At 40.9% G+C, this 22,657-nt stretch overlaps 1 protein-coding gene across 2 annotated transcripts in view; it reads right to left on the reverse strand.

Annotated features, from left to right (window-relative positions):
- scube1 (signal peptide, CUB domain, EGF-like 1) overlaps positions 1-22,657 on the reverse strand; it is a 94,327-nt gene that overhangs the window by 8,567 nt on the left and 63,103 nt on the right. For both annotated transcript variants that reach the window (XM_008401501.2, XM_008401500.2), the window contains 14 exons: positions 13,667-13,789; positions 9,549-9,665; positions 9,350-9,472; positions 9,132-9,251; positions 7,308-7,352; positions 5,701-5,817; positions 5,447-5,605; positions 5,140-5,343; positions 4,900-5,061; positions 3,469-3,636; positions 2,060-2,221; positions 1,738-1,935; positions 236-388; positions 37-116 (listed from right to left, as the gene is read on the reverse strand). In XM_008401501.2, coding sequence (XP_008399723.1) covers positions 37-116; positions 236-388; positions 1,738-1,935; positions 2,060-2,221; positions 3,469-3,636; positions 4,900-5,061; positions 5,140-5,343; positions 5,447-5,605; positions 5,701-5,817; positions 7,308-7,352; positions 9,132-9,251; positions 9,350-9,472; positions 9,549-9,665; positions 13,667-13,789 — 1,931 coding nt within the window. The remainder of the gene's footprint in view (positions 1-36; positions 117-235; positions 389-1,737; positions 1,936-2,059; positions 2,222-3,468; positions 3,637-4,899; positions 5,062-5,139; positions 5,344-5,446; positions 5,606-5,700; positions 5,818-7,307; positions 7,353-9,131; positions 9,252-9,349; positions 9,473-9,548; positions 9,666-13,666; positions 13,790-22,657) is intronic.

Consider the following 22,657-nt stretch of genomic DNA (forward strand, 5'->3'; position numbering starts at 1 on the left):
CAATACAAGGAGAGTTTTGCATCATCTTTTCAGTACCTTGAGTATCTCCTGGTGGTTCTCAGATGCATAAAGTCTACCATCTCGCACTATGTCTTCTATCAGCTGCTGGTAATCCTCTGCAACATGAAAGAATCAAAGCGAAACAGGTCAAATAGAGGCTTTACCTGCTGAGTTGAGGTAGAAAGAAAACCAAATGATGTTAAAGCCAACGATGCTAAAGTGGCTACAAACTCACCGTCATAGGTGACATATGGAACTTGGAAGCCTTTGCCACTGTTCCCCTCGTTTGACTTAAACTGAATCCAAAGTCTGCGAGAGCGAGAGGTAAAGGCTATGGGTCTCTCATACGTCTGACACGTCTCGTAGGTTGTGATGGAAGTGGGCACAGCTGGAGGAACAGCACAGAAACATTAAAGTATGTGGGCTTTTGTCACACTAGCCTTTTTACAAAACACCTTGAGCTGGGATATAGATTCTTTGTCCCAGTATCTGATTTTTCTGAAAAGGACCAAGAGGGTATCTGTAGTTGAAGTGCTAGATGCCAACCAAGGCGGGTACAATCCAGGGTTGCATGGCATAAGTTCACATTGTGCAATTTCAAAAGTCCTTCAGGACTTCAACGGGACCCAGACTGTATGATTTGTTATCACAACAGAATCGTATCAAAAAGGTCCAACATAAGGTCAGTATACCAACAGATGGACATTGGCTAGCCTACAGAGTAAAGGAATAAGTTAAAACATGAATGTGTTGTTGAACACAGCTATCCTCAACCCAAAAACTACTTACCAGAAAATAAATGCAGTTTTTCTTTTGTTTGGTCCTTGTGAGATAAGATATCTAAATAGGAAAATATTTGAGTCTTAACTTGCAGGAATCTGTTTCAAGTGAATCATTTGAGTTTGATGTGGTCCCAGTTGAGTCAATCTATCCAGTTTATGTCCAGCTTGAGGACCCATATGATCTGGGTTAGGAAACTTGATCTTGTGATTCCCAACTCAGAATGACAACCAGGCATATCAACATCTTATGGATGTTACTATGAGTGTTATGTTCCATGCTATTAGGGTAATCATACACTGAAAAGAGCGAGAAGATGATGAAGAAAAGGAGACAGCTGTGGAAGCGCTTATAGCTAGGCAGAAGAGCTGAGCTACTAACTGTCACTACTTGATGTTAGTCATAGGTTGCCTTCAGTTGTTAGGCTAAATCTGCAATAGGTGTGCTGATTTCACCACAGACCACTAATGTAAACTCACAACCAGAGATTTTCTTATGATTCTTTCAAGACGAAACATTGTCAAAGACGGCCAGTAATCACACAGTGTGAACTCAACTCTTTGTAAGTGTGTTTTGGCTTTCCAGTTCGAGGATGGACTGTGCCACCAGATGGTATTTTCCAGCATTGGAGACACAAAAACGAGCAACACTGGGATAGATTGAAACATTGGACAGGTTGTTCTGGAGTGTGCCAAGACAGGGTCACTGAACTTTAGCCAAGGAAAGTCAAGGTGATGCAAGTAAGTCAGACATTATTGATGAGGCATCCCATGCTACATGCGGCGCCATGCCTCATTTGGTTCTGCAATGCTGGTTTGATTTTTGAATGCTTGCATGTGTGCAGGACATCAACTTCTGATGAAACTGTTTTGTTTCATCAGAATAAATTGTTTGACCTGAGTTTGTAAAGATGTGAATCGACTTTTTATTGCATTCTTTAACTGTTTCTCTATTTACCACTCTTTCTCATGACCAGCACGTCTCCACACTCATCTTCAATGGGAAGGAAGATCTCTGGCACCACTATGAGGATCCGTCTTTTGTGCGGTGGGATTATGGTCCAGACACAGTCCACATTTGATGGGTAATCTCCAGGGTAGTTGGGAGACTCGATGTAGCCGGTATAATCTCCCAGTTCCCCTCCGCACATCTGGTCTGAAGGGAGATTTAATCAAAACAACTTTGAAGTAGTACTTATTCTAGTACTGTGATGTAAAGAACAAAACACCTAGACTCTTATGAACATTATTTAAAACATAAGTCTTAGATAAAACATTACTTTTGCAGTGAGACACATTGGTGGCACCGTCAAAGTCGGTCGTGGTGTTCCCAGGACAGTTGATGCAGTAGTTCTGGCCAAACTCGGACTGGTATGTCCCCGCTGGGCAGCGGATGCAACGGTGGGTACTGGAGTTGTAATAGTGTCCAGGAGCGCAGTGTACTGAAAAATCAATGACAGTCAGATACATAAGCATCAGACCATACAGGTCAGGAAAAACATTCTGAACACCTGCCAAAGCAACCCTGACCCTGAAGGTGTACTGTACGTTCTCAAAGCAAAATGTTATCCGTCGATGCTTTTAGTCAGGTTTGTGCAACCAGGAATCGAACTCAGCCCCTCTTTCGTCAACAGTTACCTTCTAGAACAGTTGCTGACAATTAACCGTGTGCGTCATCAGCTCAAAGTTCCCCCGATTCCCTGGAACTCAATGAACCCGACATCAAAGACTGGACCTCAGTGCGTGTCCAGCTTGTGCTGAAGCAGAAAGGCATTCCACTGAGCAACAAATCAACCTTGCACCCCATCAAATACATAAACAAACTCCTACCTTCCTGTTGTTCCATGTTATGTCCTTCATTGTACTCTTCATGCTCATACTTTCACTGAGAACCAACTTTATCCTCACGTTCTGCATAAAGCCTACACCCTTTTTGGTTAGACTTTTTCTTTTTTTTCATAATCTAAAGCAAAGATGCCAACATTCCTAAGACCCACTTCCTTCAACAACATCTCCATCGCCATGTCCCAGAGATGGAAATTTGTTATTCAAATCAAATTCAATTAAAAAAATACTTAATTTATCCCAAAGGGATATGAAATGCAGTCGAAACTCTTATCATTCATGTATTTTCAGAGACACTATAGTTAGTTATGAGATGATTTTAAGATTATTTAAAGTCTTTTTATTTGATTTTATTCTAATTTGTATATGCTCCCTCCACCATGTTTCTTGGAGTGGTTTCTGATTCTTTCTGTGTTGCTTTTTTGTGACAAATATATTTTGGAAATGGCCCAAAGGTTCAACCTTGATTTCTTTAGCACATCAGAGATTCTCCCGTCAGGTTTTTTGAGGTTTTATTCAGGTATTTATTGCAGAAAAACAGGATTGTGTTTTGCAAACTCACTAATTAGGCCAGACATGTGGAGTCTACAGGAGATTGTTGTCACATGCTTTCATATTTTCTCTATAACTCCTTTGTTTGTTTTTATATTTTAATTGCACATGATAAAAGATGGAAGATACATTGAAATTATTCTTTGTGGTTTAATTTTCCACATCCTAATGACTGGACAGAGGAGAAAGTGTTTATTGTTCCCACTGTCTACAAACATCCACCAGGGAGGAAACATGCAGTTTTCTATCAAATCTAAATGTAAAGAAGGACGAACACAGAACAAAGCCTGACCTTTGGCCTCACAGTCCCTGAAGGTGACAGAAGCTTCATATTTCGTCATGATGCCTCCTCCACATGGGAAGCACAGAACCCGACCTGGTTCTGGCTGGTAGGAGCCCAGAGGACAGAGCTGGCAGGGCCGGAAGCCGTCAGTGGAAAACTGACCAGCAGGACACTGACCTGCAGACAAAACAAAACAAAACCCCGTTTTACAGTCAATCTTCCTGATTGGAAGTTGGGATGGATTTAGAAATTTTTCAAATCACTGGGTGTCACACTTGAGCAGCACCAAGTCAAGCAGCTGGAGCAGGAGCCCGGAACATGTGGCTCCGGGGCCACATGTCATGCTTTAGACCCTGTAGTGTGGCTCTTAGTAACTTTGCAAAAATAATTAAAAAAAAAGTGCATTCTCTATACAATCTGAACATCTAATTGAAGAAAACATATTAAACCTAAAAACAAAAACAAAATTGTTGGTTTACTTAATTTACAAATTAAATAAAAATTCCTGTAGATGTTATAATAGGAAACATCTATAAGAATATTTCAATTTTAAAGAGACATGTTTTGAGGCGATCAGGGGTGTCCAAAGTCGGTCCTCGACGGCCGGCGTCCTGCATGTTTCAGTTCTCTCCCTAGTGGTTGTAACAACCTCCTCAGCAAGTCAGTGTTATGCTTAGGCCTCTAATGAGCCATCATTTGATGCAGGTGTGCTAAACCAGGGAGAGAACTAAAACATGCAGGAGGTCGGCCCTCGAGGACCAACTTTGGACACTCTGATCTAAACAAATGCTGGAATAAATGGTTCTTATGGTTGGAAAGGTTGCCGGCAACTGAAGTAGAGCAATACCTGGATGTTAAACATCTAGTTGCCTGATTGTAGCTTCTTCTCTTCAGTTCAGTTTATTTATGTTGTACAAAATAGAAAAATGATCTCCTGGCACATAATGCCTTGTGGAAGTATTCAAACCCCTTGAACCTTTTCAGATATTAAAAAGTTATGGGGGACCAAAATTGCAACATTTATTCCATTTTCAGCTGCTGTGGTTTCACAGTGAGCTGTGTCAAACAAACCAAACCCTTTGAAAAGCCTGTTCCCCTCCTCGCCTGTGGGGGCGCTGCAGGAAAAAAACACTGAAGGAAACTACACGAAAATCTTCAGGAAATGGAAACAAAAATGGGGTGGCGTCAGATTTTAGCGGTTGTAGGATTTCTCTTTTGATTTGGTCCTGCTAGTGCTGACTAACAAGTTTATTTTGGTTGTGTTTACCCAGAATTCCCTGCTCTATGGTCCACCTTCTGCTTTTGATCTGCTTAGTGTTCACATATGCATTCAAACAGCATCAGAGTTCACTTCTGATGCTGTTTGACACTGAACACACTGCTCCTGTTTCAGTAGAATGAAAATTTCTAATGAAAATGTTGTCGAGACAATGAGGTTACCTCCACACTGAGACACGTTCTTGGCACCAGCGATGCCCTGTCCTTCAGTGCTGGGACACGGCTCACAGGACAGCTGTCCCTCCATGTCCTGGTATGTTCCAGGAAGACACTGAACACACTGCTCCTGCTCACCACTGTAAAATGTCCCTGCACCACAACTCACTGTGGGTGAAAAGCACACAGTTTAATTCTCACCAAGCCACGGCAATGTCAAGACAGCTCCACGAAGTCCAGACCCACCGCACTTCCCGTCCTGGAAGACCTGACCAGTGCTGCAGGTATCGGCTCCCTCTGGGATCCTGGACGGTTTCTGGGCCACTTCGTACTCAGTTCCAGAGAACTGGATGTAGAACTGCTGCTTGTTGATGGACTTCCTCAGTGTCCGCATGGCAACCTGGAGCTTCTGCCTCATCTTTTCCCGCACACAGTCGATGTTGCATGAGTCTGAGGTAAAAACGTTCAACTTAAGCGTGTCTTGAGCCAAACAACTGTATGTTTACAGTTTAATTCTGGCAGATTGTGAGAGAACTAAAAGAGACAACAGCACCTGAAGCTTCCTCCTCCTTCATCTCCATCTCAAACTCTGCTGTGATGAGGGAAACCTCTTTGGACGGGGACTTGCGTCCTCTGCGCCGCTTCTTTGATGAGTCACACTTGAGGTTGACGAACGTTACCTGGCAGTCATCGGTGCAGGGGAACTGCCCTCCTGTCAGAGTGAAAGCAGAAATCACGAGGATGAAAATCGACTCTGACGTGATTTCTGCAACAGCGCACCTGAAAGTGAGCAGAGATGTTCTTTACCTTGGATGTTCTGCCTGGAGGAGTCCTTGTGTTTCTCCTTGCTGCGTGGGCTCAGGTGACACTTGGCGTCTTTAATCTTAAACTTGGCCTTCTGCTTGATGGGCGGGGCCAGCGGATCTGCATTCATCCACATCAAAAACGAACACAAGGAGTGCTTAATGTCAGACCTGTGAAGACTTCCTATCAAAGGATTTGTGATCAGCGCAAATACATTTCTGCACAATCAGAGAACGATCATTATTTCCGATGAGGTTGAGTTTCTTTCCCACTTTTTGGGCAGTGGTTCCTGAAGGTGAGTTCAGGAACCATCTGACCCAACTCTGGGTCTTGAAGAATGGCTCCTTCATATGGTCTCCAGCAATCAAATTTGATTTAAAAACCATCAACAATGGCACATTTATTGCTTCGAAGCTTTAAAAAGTTTACTACTAATTATTAACAAGAACTGGGTGTACAAGCTAGGATTTTCTATGTCTTCTGCCAAATTTGCAAAGTTCCAAACTATACAGAACAGATTGGAACACAAAGTGTGACTCAATGACCAGAATAACGGTCTTACTGGAGAGTGGTGAATTTGATTGCAGCTTCAACATTTGTTGTCTGTAATCCATGTTGTAGCTGAATTAGCAGTTTGCTTAAGGTCCATTTGGATGACGCAGTTCTGTTTTTGATTGTTTCCATGCTCATGCAGTAGAGACAGACACTCAGCGCATCCAGCAGGATGGATCTCCACACACAGTTTTGTCACAGCCCGGTCTTATGTTGAAGTATTATTAAAGATGTATGTTATATAATCTTCACACACTCAAAAAAATAAAGAGTTCAAGTACACTATTAAAAGGGATTTGGGTCAGGGGTTAGATGGCTATAGACTAGGGGTGTACTGATAAATCAGCCCCGATTTCCTTTAGTTTGGGACATTAGCAATCTGCCGATACTTAGGTGTGAAACCAATCTTTATCATCAATCTTATCTACTTCCGCAAATGTCTAAAAATCAAACTTTGTCCTTTGTTCTCCGGCAGACTGACAGAGCCGCCCACCAGGTCATGTCTGAATGTGTGTGGTTAACTACAGTCACCCCACCGTGGCTAACTCCGATACATTTTTCAGACAAAATGTAAAAAGAATCGGTATTGGCCAAAATCAGAATGGACAGGTCTGACTTTTTAAGGATCAGCGATGAACCAGAAACTGCAATCGCTGCATCCCTACACTAGTGATACCGTCTCCATGGAAATAAAACATATTTACACAACTAATGCTGACAGTGCAGGTATAAAAACCTATGACCAAATCAGAGCACACCTTCTGACTGCCTAATCTGGTTCTGCTGACAAATATTATTCATAAGGAGAGAAACCACAGGTGCAGCACCAGGCCACTACCACCACAGCACAGATCAGCCGTGGTGGTGGCAGCATCATGCTGTGGGGATGCTTTTCTTCAGCAGGGACAGGGAAGCTGATCAGAGTCGATGGAGTATCGAGATGATTACAAGGCAGTAATTCAAGATATTAAGGTTTGTGATCATAATGTGAAAGACTTTCGCAAAACACCTTAGGACCTGGATTTAATGCAACAGTACAACATGTTTAGGAGCATTACCAGGCTGGATGGGAACTCCACAGCTTAATGTGTAGTTCTCCGAGTCTGCAAGGAAGAAACACAAACGTTAGATTTTAGTTAAAGAAAGAGGAATAATCATGATGAGAGTTTAGGGTTTACGTAATGTTAGGGGGTGATTGGTGTTGTTAAAACAAGTTTCATCCCTAATTTGTGCAAAAACAGACAGAGCCCAAAGGCTGACATGTTTCCATCTGACCTTAACCTTGATTGTTAAATGAAAGCTGAAAATAAAAGAGTTATTAATGATGTCTCTCTCCTCCAGTGCACAGGAACACATTCGTACTCATTTCAAGAAGGAAACGACAGATTGAAGCCTTCGAAAATCATAAAAGCAAGCAGAATAAACAAGAGTCCAGTCTCTGTTAAGCCACAAGTATTTTACCTGGCTTTCACCTCCATGATATTAAAACGAACTCCTAAAAACAAACACTTCACTTCACGCCTCGGAGCCATCTATCATTCTCACACTGCGGCTGCCAAGTCAAACCCAGCGAGGGCCACATTACGGAACGCCACCATCAAAGTATGTAATCAATTTGCAGATGTGTTAAGCGCTATCGCAGGAGAAGAGCCTGAGGTGTTAGCCAGAGCGCAGGGATGGCTGGGGCCGAGTGAATAACACACCAGTCTGAGCAGAGAGCTGGACCTGGAGCCCAGAAACACAGCTAAGAAAAGCTGCAACTGTCAGCTAGTGCCACCAGAGGGCAGCACTCAATGACAAACCTGTAGATGCCTTGATTAAAAATGTGAAAGAAGATTTCTATTAGATTTTCATACAAAGATAACCTTATTAAATAAAAAATGCCGTTTTCAAATGATCATTTCATAACCAGAGTGAAAAATAGTCCAACATGTCCAGGACTGGCCGTCCAGTCAGAGCAGGCAAAGATGCTAAACAAAGTCTACAAAACCGTCACCACAGACTTTTCTGCTGTCATATCAACTGCAGCAAGAGCCTGTTGATGATATGACAGAGCAAGTCTGTACAATCAGAAAGTTGAAAAGGCCAGTATTGTGTATTTTCCAGGCACATTGTGCCATTTTATGCCACAATCTACTAAAAACATGCAATAAAAATGCTCTATAAAATATGACTTAGAAGAAACTTGACTTCCCTATTTGACTTCTTAAAATTGTCTCTTTAAGAAACTCCTGCTCTTTCTGACACTCTGCCTTCATCACAACAATGCTTTCTTTTCATGAACATCCGTATCGTTTTTACGACTGGGAGGCTCTGATTAGCATCTCAAAAGCTCATATAATAGCTGAACTCTGACCCCAAACCCCGGAGGAGTTGAAAAGGAGGAAGTTCAAACCGTCTCTTCCATTGATCATAATAGGAAAGGGTCGGCGCTCTGACTCCAACGTCTCCCGCCACAACTCTTTGAAGATACTTGAATCATATGAGTTACAATAATGTTTAATTTCCCTTCAGGATAAATAAATTACATTCAAATTGAATTTGAATGGACAACAACATAAATCCACTTGTTAACACATTCACAATTTTGCCAGAATAAACAGGACACAGGAAAATTGGTGTTTACTTCAGAGCTACTTTAAGTAGCTCAGATTATTTCAGAAGCAGGCTGCTGCTGCTCATCCAAAAAAAGCTGCAGCAAAGTCCTAATAACACCGCTCTGGCTGCGTTTTTAAGGAGACTGACTTTAAGTCCTTGTTCAATGTCACTCTACAAGTGTTTCCTAAACGGTACTAGTCTTTCAATGTTTCATCATAATTCTCTGTTCTCTCTGGTCCTGAATGATTGTGATTTACAGTCGGCTGGAGCGACGGAAACTCTACCTGCGAGGAAGAGAGCGTTGGAGGGACAGGAGAGCGAGCAGACCTCTGCACCTCCGCTCTTAGTGCAGACCAGCTGGGCTCGCGGAGCAGGCTTTCCATTGGGTAGACACTTCACAGCCTCTGAGGAGCACACCAAACCACATCACACACCGGCAACGTCCAAACATGGAGGCCGGAGGTAGAGGCGTGGACGGCCCGTCCACGGAGCAGGAGCTTACCGATGCAGTCCTTCTTGTTCCAGTGGAGCTTCTGTCCCGGCGGACACACACACTCATAGCTGCCCTGTGTGTTTATGCAGCCGTACTCGCAGCTGCCGTTGTTGATGCTGCACTCATCGACGTCTAATGCAGGAAAGCAGAGAGAAATCTGTGTTTCTACTGGTCAGAGATACAACAACGTCTCTGCATGGACACTCACCTCCACAGTGCGTGAGGCCGTAGAGGATGTATCCCTTGTTGCACAGGCACTCAAAGCTGCCGGGGTAGTTGATGCAGGTGTGGTCGCAGGTCCTCTCAAAAGAGCACTCATCGATGTCTGAGGGAGGCCACACACACACAGCAAACGTTTTCACACTCTTTGAACCTTTTCACATGTTGTGTTATGTACAACTGCAATCTGTAACGCGACACACGGTGTTTGAAATGTTTTACAAACAATAAAAAGTGTGGCGTGTATTTGTTTCCTCTGAGTGAATCCTTCGTACAACCAGCCTCTGTTGGCTGTATGAAGGACACAACAGTTCATTCAAAATCAGATAAATGTTGTTATTAATAAATAATCCATCAAATGAAAAAAAAATGTTTCCATGAAATAAAAACGTACTTCCTGCCTACAGTCAGTCTGGGTGATTTATGAAGGGAGCTGGGTACAGCCCATTTTATTTAGGGATATCAGATTAAAGGGGGCTCAATACAAAAGCACACCACACTTCTTGAAATATTTTAAAACTATTTATGATTTTTTTTCCACCTCACAATTCTGTGCTTTTTTGTGTCGGTCTATCATAAAATACTGGTAGTTTTTCCCATGAACTGTGTGCGTTCTAGTGAAACGAGATGCAAAGCAAAATTATAACAACTGATATTAGATTTGTATCAAACATTTTACATGAGGGTCAAAACAGAGGAGTTGAAAGCACTGGGCTGAGTGGGAAAATTCATTAATTCTATAAATAATTAATTACAAGAGGGATCTGTGAATGACTGTAGATCAAAAGAGATTATTAAAGGGATTACAGTTTCCCTATTTTTTTTTTGTTTATTTTGGGCTAGAATATGTTTCTCAGGAGGGATTAAGTTATAAATGCTTGGTCTTGCAGTAAACAAATTCAGTTCAAGGAGAAACTCCTTAAATTTAAATAAGAATCTTTTTTTGTCACGCAGGATGTAAAATTACAGTCCTCTGACTATGACTTGTTAAAAAGGTACAAAGTTCCTTGGTGTGACTTCTTCTCAGCCTGTTTCCTCTAGAAGACCTCTAAAAGTCCTAAGCATATGTTTTACTGTTATGACCTTTTTTGTTTAAAAGAGAAGATATTTTGATTTTAATGAGACATAAAACGTTAACATTTTTGCAATTTCATCATAACAAGAATATTTTCTCTTTATTTTCAAGTGCTGGCAGGTAGATGCCTCCATAGAGCCTCGAACAAAACACAAGTCATAACGTTCTCCAAAAAATGCTGAAATATTCTGCTTCAGTGGAATTAACCTGGGAATTAGCTCAAAGCAAACACCATGCAAGTGTAAGAACACGTTATAATAAATGAATAAACGTGAAATCTCAGTGGGATACAGTGTTGTCAGTAAACATGTTAATCTAACATGTTCTAATGAAGTCTGTAACTCAGAGGAAGTTGGTCTGGATCCTGGATGTTTGCTCTGCAAACAGTGAGAGGACATCGGAACGGTTCGCCCGTGCGGTCGCAGCCAGTCGGAGCAGAACGGTTTGCATAAACAGAAACGGCACACAGTAGTTCCTAACATACGTACAGTCATCCTAAAAAGAAAGTACACCTTTCATTTAGAAGGTTTTTACATATCAAGAAATAAACAAACATGATCTGGTCACAACCATTCAACAGACGCTGCCATCACTGAGCAAAGGTGAAGCCAAAATGGAGAAGCTGTGTGTGAACAGCTAATGCTGGGTTCACGCCGCAAAATTGCCGGACGATTTTCCAACCAGAGACCCGACAATCAAAGATCTACCGAATAACAGGCTTGGCTGCACAGTGTGACGTCTGCTCTTCTTCCTCTGGTCGTGTAACGCTGCAGTTTGTGGGCATCATGGTAGATTCAGTGAAGGGCCAGGGAACACTGGACAGAAATGTCAGCGGACATCTAAACATCCTAAACATCCTGTTATGTTCATTTCTGAGGTACAGCAATAATGTTTGTGGGTCAATTTGACCCGGGGAGTGTTTAGTCATGCAATAGTGTCAGAAACCAAACAATTCCTCCAAAACATTTTTGTATCCGATTATCAACTCCAGTACTAACCATCTCAATCAATATTTGTGCAATGATGTTTTTTTATGTCTCAGAAATTAAGGATTAATGACGACAACTTACTCAATTACTCATTTGGATATAAAAAACTGGAATTTACATTTTTTATGTCCACTGAAAAAAAACCTAGACACAAAAAAACTATAATTTCCTTGAAATCGATCTTTAGTAAATTTTTTTATATTACATTAAAACATTTTTTCAAAGGGTGATCTTTATAATTGAACTTGAGACACACATACTGTTCCGGGTCAAATTGACCCGCCAATTAAAATCAAGATAAATGAGTCATGCAGAAAGTATTTATGTTTTTCTCCACTTCTACTGAGTGCCCACTCAGTGTGGGTGGAGTTTGCCCATGGGAACGGAAAAGGTTCCTGTCAAAAGTTATATGAACACCTGCTTTCTCACAGTTCATAGTGAAGTAAAGAAAGTAGGGAGAAAGTGGGTTTGTGTGTGTCTGCATGTGTGTGTGTGTGTGTGTGTGTGGTGTGTTGTGTTTGTGTGTGTGGTGAAATGTGGTTCATAGCTGCAAGGAAACATATAGAATTGGACATTTTCAATCTTTTTTTGCACTGTAACTTGGACTGCCCGGTCAAATTGACCCGAACAATATCGATGTAACAAGTAGAGGCAGGGGGGGTTACAAAAGTGTAAAATGGGTAAATTTTCAATTTACATGTAGAGTTCACCTATTAAGACAAATAGAAAAAGTTTCATGCAAAAAAAATACTTCCAACTATTAAAAAAAAAAAGTAAACTTTAAAACGGGTCAATTTGACCCGCAACATAGTAGGAGGGTTAAAAGGCGTCAACATTTCAGAGAAAGACCTTGCAAATATTTTTTTATAGAAACACAGCAGTTATGAAATAGGTTTTTTTTTGGACAAAGAACATTTGTAATGGAAACGCAGCTATTGTTGGCTGACTTGAAATCTGTTGAAAATTTCTGGTGGGGTTTGAAAAAAGTGGCTGCAGCACAAAAAGCCAACAAGAGCTGGAGGCCTTTGGCTATGAGGGGGGCTAAGATTCAGGAACGCTGCAGGCTTGGTAGATCCAGAGGACGCCAGAGGACTAAAAATGCTCATTATAAAGCGGTTAAATAATTTGGCGACTTCAAGAGTCATTAAAGGTGTCACGTTACATTTATCCTCCCATGGTGTTAGCTTGTTGCTCAGAAGGATCATGGCAAATGTCACGGTCGGACAGCGGGTAAGCGGGGGCATTGTCCTATCAAAACGTCAGTTTCCAGTAAAAAACTGGTGGGGTCCAAATGACCCTGCCTCTTAAGAACGCGGAAGGCTTAAATTGTTCCTGTTTGATTGAGTCACTGGAATCATCTGTCAGTTTGTATATTTTGCCAGTAAAGTTTTTTTTCACAGTTGGGGTTGAATCATTTTGGCTCCAGATGTCTGTGGATGGGAAAAACCTGGCAGCTATTGGCAGCGCGGCACATTGGCAGAGGTGTGCTTCTGCTAGCGACGCCGTATCAGAGCGACGCTGTGATGTGGCCGACACCACTCAACACCACATATTTAAAGACTTCAAGTACGCAACCAACGAAGCCCGGCTAACCCAACGCATACACACACCGCTGTTTGTCTCAGAGTGTTTGTTTTGGGCGGAGCCTAGAAGAACCTTAGGGTTTTGGTGTTAGGAAAAATCATTTTGTTTGTCTGATCTGCCTCGCTTGCTGTGACTTGTAAGCAGGAATTTGCCTTTGGTCATGCAAACTTAGTGTGTTCAGAAAGCTTCCAAAGACACAACACACACCCAGAGAGGGAACTCACAGACGCATTAATAGCAGCTTGACCTTCCCCTACTGAAGCAGTAACTCTGCTCTGATTACATCAAACAATGCAGACAGTCATATTTTCACAAATAAGATCATAAATACCTACAAAACATTTATAAGCTGTACAGAAGACAAGAATAAACTTTACTTAAAATGTCAGCCAAAATGTCATTCTGAACTAAACAGATTATTAACAAAAAAAGAAGAAAAAGAGAGAGTTGTCCACTAACCTTTGCATGTTCGTTCATCAGTGAGAAGTTTGTATCCTTTCTGGCAGCTGCACTCGAAGGAGCCCACTGTATTTCGGCAAAAGTGATCACAGCCTCCGTTGTTCTCCTCACATTCGTCGATATCTGAGTTGATTCAGTCAGATAATTGGGGACATATGAATAAAGTCACACAAAAACTCACACAAGAGCACAGATACTGGAGCACCGCAGGGCTGTGTACTCCATCCTATACATGTTACATCCTATACGTGAAGGGTTTCCCCATCAAGAATTAGCGGTCAACAGGTAGAGCGTATTTAGGATTTTAAACAGATAATAAACTGCAAAGAAGAGAGGATGCTCTTTCTTAGGAAACTAAAAAAATGTTAGATAAGACAGTAGATTCTCCAATTATTTTTCCAAACCTCTTCTACAGACTGTTTTATCGTTAGGGATTATTTTTGCTTTGGGAAATATGATAATATAAAACTACAGCACATTATTATATTAGATCAAGTTCAAGTCTCCCTTTAAAAATGGAACAATACGAACATTTACATGTAAATACGTGAGACAGCCTGGTAGGTCATTTCCATCTCTAATCCTGTTGGTAGATTGATGTTGAAACACAAAAATAAGCAAAGGGACAAAAACAAAATAACACAGAAAAAGAAATAGATAAAACAACCTTAAAATGTATATCTGTAGATATACTCAACGTTGACATTGACTCCCAAGAGTCAATTTTTTATTTGTTTTTAAATGAGATGAGAAATGAAAGGTCTGCTATGTTACTCAAAATCATATTTCAAGTGTGATAAAAAAACAATAGCTTGACCCAAAGCAGTTTGAGGATTTATCAGCGTTGCTGATCTGCAGCCCAGCTTTACAATGAATAGATTCTTAGAAACATGGATGAAGTTCTAGTGGGTCCACAGTTGGTTGACAGCTGCAGGTCGGATGGCAGAATTCTAAAACATGGAAATCAGAACTGCACCATACCACAGGTCATTTGTGCCTGCAGCAGATCTACTGCACAAAGTGGATCACTTTAAATTCAACCCCAATGCATGCTTATGCTAATTCTATTTTATCAAGAGATCTAATTTTAGCTTTTTTATTCAAAATTTGTATTCTGTATCCTGGTTATACCGTCTGTATTACTGCAATGTTTGCATTGTGATATATATGAGATGTGCAATGTAGGCAGGATAACAAAGTTTACCTTGACCATGACCTTGAAACTCAATTTAAAACCTGCTACAGTTGTCTTTTATGTTGCAACCAAACTTTGATATATTTTAATGGGACTTTATGTAACAGCTTTTAATAATAAGCAACCTTTTCAAAAATAAAAATCTAAAGAAACATGATGTTCACATTCAGCCTTGCCTGAATAAATCTGTCCACCTCTGTGTAATTTAATCTCAGACAAATCCAGCTGCATGCACAAGTGTTAGAATATGTGTTAGAAACACTTCAAATGCACACAAGTATTGGGCAGACTTTTATAAAACATATTCTACTACTGCTAGTCGTAATAGTAATAATATTAAAAAGGGGAATGGAGTCGCCCTGAGGAGCTGTTTTCACTGGCGGCCACAGACCTCATGGTAGATCTGGTTTCTCCAAGCCTTTGTCTCAGTTCAGCATTTCCTCACAAGAACTTTCACAGCTTTTAAAACTTCGCCTCTTTGAATCATGGAACCTTTATTATTTATGTCTGTTAAAACATTTTGCATGTTGAGCAGGACATTTGCAAAAGATCAAACTGGAAAGATTTAGAACGTCAGTAAGAAACAGGTAAAAAAACAAAAAAGGAACAGAGAGAAATGAGAGGCAGCAGCAAACAGGACAGAGGACAGATTAAACAGCCTAAGTCGTTTTTGATTGGTGCTTTAAGTGATGGAAACTGTTGGGGATTAGCAGCCAGGAGCTACAGAGTAGGCCAAGCAAGATGCCAGAGAGAAAAGGGGAGGAGGGTAAATGGGTAGATGGATGAACTTATGCAGCTGTTTTCCAGTCATACTGACCACTCAAAGTACTTGACACCAGAGCCACATTCACTCATTTTAACACATTTATACACTTTTGTTTAAGTGGGAGTAAGTGTCTTGGCCAGGGGCACATTGATGTGTGACAGGAGGAAACTGGAAGGTGATTACTCTACTGAGCCGCAGTCGACCCAGTACAAGCAGAAATGGAGATAAGCAGGGAGGGAACCGGAAAACACGAGAGGAAAGAGGAACTTAGATGATACTAAAAGGGAAGGAAAGAATATGGATGTAAGCGAGAGGGAATGGCGACTAAAACTAAAGCAGGAAAAGCGTCAGTAGAATGTGGGATAATCTGTTTTTTCTGGTTTTGATCGCCGGTTTGGTGACTTTGCCAAAACCAACACCAGACTTTCGGATTTCATTTGGTTCCCATTTTGCCCATGTTCAACACCTAGCCAAGTGTGAGAGCGCCCCCAAGTGGACAAATACAGATCAACTGAAGTAAGAGAGATGCTCCGACTGAACAGCACCGTGAGATGACTTGAAACTTCATCAGGGTAGACAGAGTGTTGGCACAGTGCAACATGAGATTAAGAAATGTTATAATTGGGTTATTACAGTGTTCATGATGATTCTGTAGCTGTGGTGTGGAGTTCAAATATCCCAGAGGGTACTTGAAACTCAGAGGCTATTTTGAAGATTTCAGCTGATTAACTATAAAAGCACTTTCTATGTTTGAAGCCATTTCTTAAGATTTTCTCTGTGTTGCTCCTCTTCATGTTATTTGTTATTTCACATTTTACCTGAAGTACAGTGCATTCCAAAGGATTTTATTCCAGTCATTAACGTGCTTCTGTTGTTTCCCGAGGCTGTCAGGGACAGCTGTTATTTCAACTTCAGGATAAAACCAAAGTACAAACGCGTCACTTTTGAGTTAGGAAGTATAGAAATGATAAAACTAAAAAAGTTCATTTTTACAAAATCCACAAAATTAGGGGGGAAAAAAAACAAACATCGTTCCACAGTGCTTGCTTGCTAGCCGTGTTGTTTTCACTCCAGTGCGTCTGCAAAACCAGTGAATACAACCCTGGGCTTACCCAGGACAGACAGACACGGCTTTTTAATTACCTTCCTCGCTGAAAACACTGGCAGAATCACAGCATCTGCCCACACTTAAGGGGCACTCTGAGGGTGGCTATGGGTAGATAATTACCCTTAATGAAGCTTAAATGTTCCTTGAGCCTAAGTAAATACATTAAACTAGAGCAAGTCTTGAAATGAAAAAGTCTGCAATGAAGAAAGGGAGGACAGATCAACGCAAGTCAGTCCGCTCAAAGTTTCAATATGATCCAAGTTATGTTTCTGTCACCATTCAGTCAAATACGGATAGACTTTGTTCTATAAAATAGTTAAGGGAGTTTGTTAAAAGAATGAGTGATGTTCATACATAAAGAAGGCTATTCGTCGTAATCAGAGGCCCTCAGACAAAAAAATATGTAAGACACATACAGTGGAGAGAATAAGTATTTCATACAGCATTGATTTTTCAAGTTTCCCCCACTTATAAAGAATGGAGAAATCTGTCAGTTTCATAATAAGTACACCTCAACTGTTTAAGACAGAATATACAAAGATTAAGCAAAACGATATTATACTGTTTTAGCATTTTACTGCACGTATTAATTATTTAATCACCAACCAACATGAATTCTGCCTCTTACAGATCTGTTAGTTCGTGTCTTATCCTTCACTCGTTACCTGGATTATTATAGTTTGGGATTTTCATCATAGTTTAGTTTTGTTAACTTTGGGAAATTTGCACACAAACAGGGGGAAAGTAGAAATTCTATTTTGAGGGTGAGTTTTGAGTTTATACATTTAATTGTTGATTGAATTTCAAAACTACAGTCACAAAACAAAGCCAGTCATGCGTCACATCCACTTTATAAAAGAAACGATTAGTTTCACTTATCGCCAGCATTACATTTATACTTAAAAAGTTTTATTAGGTCTGAGTTACATATAGTGAAATATTGGTATTTGAGTGGAATTATGCGATTTCTCTCTGACTGTAAGATGTTTCTGTGTCAGTTAATCAAATGGCTTCATTCAGTAACTGCTGATGTAGGAAAGGTTATGAATCAAACACTTACTGTTATGAGTTTAATGGTAGTTAGTAAAATAAAACAATGAGTGAAATCAGTGTGTGCACATGAATGGGCTCATTCATGCTTTTCTTTTTTTAACAAAGAAACATCTGGATGGCCGAAGGCAATGTGGAACTTTAATGAGGATGTTCTTAATTAACGGAAAGACATTTCATACGAGACTGAATCCGGAGAGTGTGTTGGAGCAAAAATTCAAAACTTAAATCATTTCATAAGTGGTCAGCCAGAAGCACTGTGAAATATTCCGTGAATAAGATGCTATGAAGAACACCCTCGCTTCCAAATTTGTCTCAATGCGTCAGAAATGTTCTGGAGTGGTAAAGGAGTGAGGTTTTCTTTCAAGTCAATGTTTGGGGGAAAAAAATGAAAAGAAAGAAAATGTGAGGTTAAACAAAAACAAATCAGGAATCCAATTCTTCTCACTTCGGCCCCAAGCAGACTCCCGAATTGGAATGTGCACCTAATACAAATAGAGAACAAATTGCGTAAAGCTAAGAAAATCTGAGCAGTTTTTTGCAAATATTTACAGAGGAAAGCAATTAAATGGAAAAGATTTGCAGAAACCCGAACCTCCACAAATAATTGGGGACAGCGCATGGGGATCTGGTTCTGTTGGAGAGTGTTGGTTTTCTTTGCAGGGTGTTGTCAGTGGAGAGGACAGACATCAGGCTGAGAAGACGTGTGTATTTACGCGGGTATTAAATGACCGCAGCGCAGAAACAAACACTCCGTGGCTGCATGTGGGCTGAAGGAAAACTCTCCGTTTTGCATAACAATGATGAGAGGCTGAGCTGCAGCTCCATGCATTACTGACTCATTTAACTCAGCCTGCTCGCCACACAGCTGCTGTCTCTTGGTTGTATGTTGAAGACTTGTAGAGATAAGTGTGTAAAAACGGCTTAAATCGGACATAAAATTGTTTACTTTTTTTTTCTCATAAAGATTTCATATTGCACTCTTTTTAAAATCCTGATTCCAGCTTGAGGTACAAGAAGTTATGGTCTTGAATCAAACAAAAATAAATAGACTACATAACCTCTCACCTGAAGGTATTTATTTTTAAGTTATATTATCCTTTTTCACCCAGCAGCTTGAAGTAGATTACTTTTAAATAATTGGCAGTTATTGTAGGTACAATCAGACCCTGATGACATGTTATGTGCTCAGAGACCTCTGGCAGATGGGTGGTTTTGTTCACGGAACAGGCAGGATAAATGTGCTGAACTAACAGGAGGTTTTTCTTGTCCTGCTGATCATTTGCAGAGCAGAACTTTTACACTCCGTTGGTCCACAGACACAGCAGCAGGCAGCTTGGGGCTAAGCGCCCAACGGTTCACTGGTGGGAGCAGCCAAAATTTCAATTTCAAATATTAATATATTATTACAAAATAAATGTCTTTTAAGTCATATTTGATATTTACAGCATATTTTAGCAACTGAAGTTAACAGCGTTACTTGATTGTGCTATAAAATGGCCCCATGTGGCTGGAAAATATATAACACCCCCTTTAGGATGACCATATATTTCTTTTTCTTTTCTTTTTTTTTTTACGTTTGCATAATACATTGAGTTTATTCAGTCCTGGCTTTGCTGCCACTTTCAGGTCAGCAGCTAGAAAGGATAAACTTGCCTTAGTGGCTCAGGTCAGAAGGCTGCGTGGAGCTGCAGAGGGTTTTGACAGATTTCAAGACTGAAGCCTTTTCTGACGGTCAGAGCTGATCTGATGAGGCCTTTAACTTCGATCTGGTCAGATGTGTATTAGAGTGCATTATCAGGTCTTTTCAGGTAAATGTGGCACACAGGCCAGTGAGGACATGTCAACCGTGCCAATTCAGTTTTTCTTTTTTTTTTTGTTTTACCGACCACACAGTGTTCTCAGAAGCAGCCAGGAACTCACATGCACACATCTAACCTTTCATGAACTTCCCCGAGAACAAAACCCAAACCACCATGTAATGTAATGAGTGTTAATGATCCTGCCGTTACAGGGGCGCGCACACACGCACGCATACACGCACACACACCCGACAGTGCGATCTGACCTCGCTCCGATGCGCACCTCCTAATCAAACATCTGGAAACCGTTAACATCTTCTCTCTAGCCTCTCTTTAACCCAGCTGCTGGTATGAGGGCCTGTAATGAGACGTCTCCTCGGGTTGGCGCGTCTGTCATCGAGAGGAGCTGAACGGCCTTGTCTGTCAGCACGGATAAAAGAGTGTTTATCACACTGGTGGGTTTTAAACATGCCCTGCATAGTTTATATTGAAACAATTATGATAGACAGGCAGGACAGGGCACATCCTGTTGGCATCAGAGTGCGGCTGATGAAACCACGAGGAGAGACGACGAAGACTGCAGTCTGTCACTGGGGAGCAACTTGGTGCCACATCGGCTTGGACCACCGTCGAAGGAGGCACTCAACTTACGCTGAAGTGGAAATTTCAGCAAACTATACTTTTGAAACCAGATATTTACATACTCACTAGGAAAGAAAAGACTTGTTCTTACTGTCTGACCTTAAATCAGAATAAAATCCCTGTTTAGATCTGTTAAAATCATATAAATTATTTCTCTGTACATGCTGGTGTTACGAGTGGAAAAAGAAAACGGCATAATTCTCTATAAAGTTTTTAACTTAGACACACTTTCTCTGTATTTGGTAACATTTCCTTTGAAACTATAGACCTCAAACACTTGGCGAATCCAGATCGTTTGACCTCCAAGTTTCTGGAATTTTGATCCATTGATGAAGGAACAGCTGGAGCTGAATCCGGTTTCTAGGCCTCCTTTAACTCACCATTTAATGTCTGCCAACACATTGTGATAGACAATCAAAAACATTGACTTTGTTGCCTTTAAGCCATTTGACAAGACTTTGCTGTACTTCAACCGAGATCTTTTGATATTTTAATACCATGTATTTCCATTGTGATGTGATCTATTCTGCAGCAAAATACCTCCACAGTATGATGCTGCCACTCCCATGCTTCATAGTTGTCAGTGTTTTTCACCTCAGTGTTTTTCACCTTTTTCCTGAAGTTGCAACAATGGTCTTTATGGCCGAACTCTTCAGTTTCGTCTTCACCAGACTACAGAACAGGTCTCCAAATTTCCATGTTGCTGTTGGAATAATGGCTCTTCCTTGCTGAGTGGTGTGAAGGTCTCTGAAATCAGTTCTAACTGTTGCAGTTACATGACGAAAATCACAGTATTTTGTTCTCAGCTGCCTATTCTTCTCACAACCTCCCTTGCGAACATTTTGCCTCTTTCCACATGCAAAGTTACTGAATGATTGGTCTGAATTTCATGGGAGTGTTTGTTTATGCGTTGGGACAGCTGGGCTGTCCAGCTCCGACTACTCGACTTCCAGAAGCCGGTTGACATATTTAGAAGAGCAATTGTCCGAAGCTGTAGGGAAGAACGTGATGTTCGACCAAAATTCGGAACTGCTCCTGATCGGTTCTGGTCCGATGCATCAGGCAAACGTCCCACCACATCTGTTATGCTTTTTTGTTTTTTATTATTTTATTTCCAATAACACGGAAAATAAAATGAGACATTCCATCTCATCAATCATCCTTTCTTCCTCCTCTGAACTTGTGAACTCGTGATAGTCGTTCTCTCTGCCATCCTCTAGACTCTCCAGAGATACTTGCGCAAAGATGGACTTTTCATACCATGAAGAACACAGCCGTCACCATCTCCATCCATCATGACTCTTTGAAAAATTGTGGGTAGTTGGTGTTAGAACATTGCATTTTCCTTTGGGATTAATAAAGCATTATAATGCTGAAATTCAGTTGTTTTGAATATAGTAGATACTCTTGTTTACCACCTAATAAGGTACAGGCAACTCCTGAGATTAAACCACTGTGTCTTATTCAAGTTGAAGACTGGACTTTAACTGGGCCATTGTAAAAACCCTGATGATGTTGGAACTCATATTCCAGAAGCATCTTCAAAGGCTTGTTGATGGAGTCAGTCTTGCACTGAATCTACAAAAGCCTCTGACTGACGATTTGCAAGTCCTGAAGTTCATTCAGAACATTTTCAAACCCAAGTAAAGCCAGACTCCTTTCAGGGGGAAGTGGCTTTGTCGTAGCTTTTGATAATAACTGATTATATTATGATTATGTTTCAATAAGGAAAACCCAAAAGGAAGCAAAGCTGTGAGGTTAGTGTGTAACCTGATGGTGACTGTGGTGGTCTTGCAGACTTTGCACATGTTGACAGATCAATGTGCGCTGCCTTGCCCATGACTCCACTCTTGAGGAGCAGACTGAGGACGCCTGAGGGCTCACTGCTGGTCAGATTAAGTGGGCGTGGCACAGCTGGCCTGTACTCATATCCATCTTCTCTACTCAACTCAAGCCCAATTAAAGGCACTCCATCTGTAAATGGATGAAGTGCCATCCATTTCCACTATGGCAAAACATAACCAGAGACTTTGGTTACTCCTCTACAAGACATTTTATCTCCACTTCTACATAATGCAAAAGTACGCAGTCTTTCTCATCAGTTTAATTCAAATGTAATTAAAAAATGAGATTTTTATTCCAATGGGAAAATAAATGTTGGAATATTTTTTAAGTATCTTCAAAGAGTTTCTGATGGAGCTTGCAGCAGTCAGCCTCGCAAGGAATCTACAAAAGCCTCTGACTGAAGAGTTGCTGTATGATATTCTCAAACCGGTCATGACACGCTGACAGCTCAATGTCTAGGCAGCAGAGACGATGTTTCACTGTAAAATGTCCTGGATGATTCCATCAGTTGTTGGTACTGCTAATCCACCTCCTTTGCTTTTGCCACTCCTCTTTAATTTCTGTCTAATAAAACATCAAGGCA

This window comes from Poecilia reticulata, linkage group LG23 (assembly GCF_000633615.1).
Source record: "Poecilia reticulata strain Guanapo linkage group LG23, Guppy_female_1.0+MT, whole genome shotgun sequence".
Classification (NCBI taxonomy): Eukaryota; Metazoa; Chordata; class Actinopteri; order Cyprinodontiformes; family Poeciliidae; genus Poecilia; species Poecilia reticulata.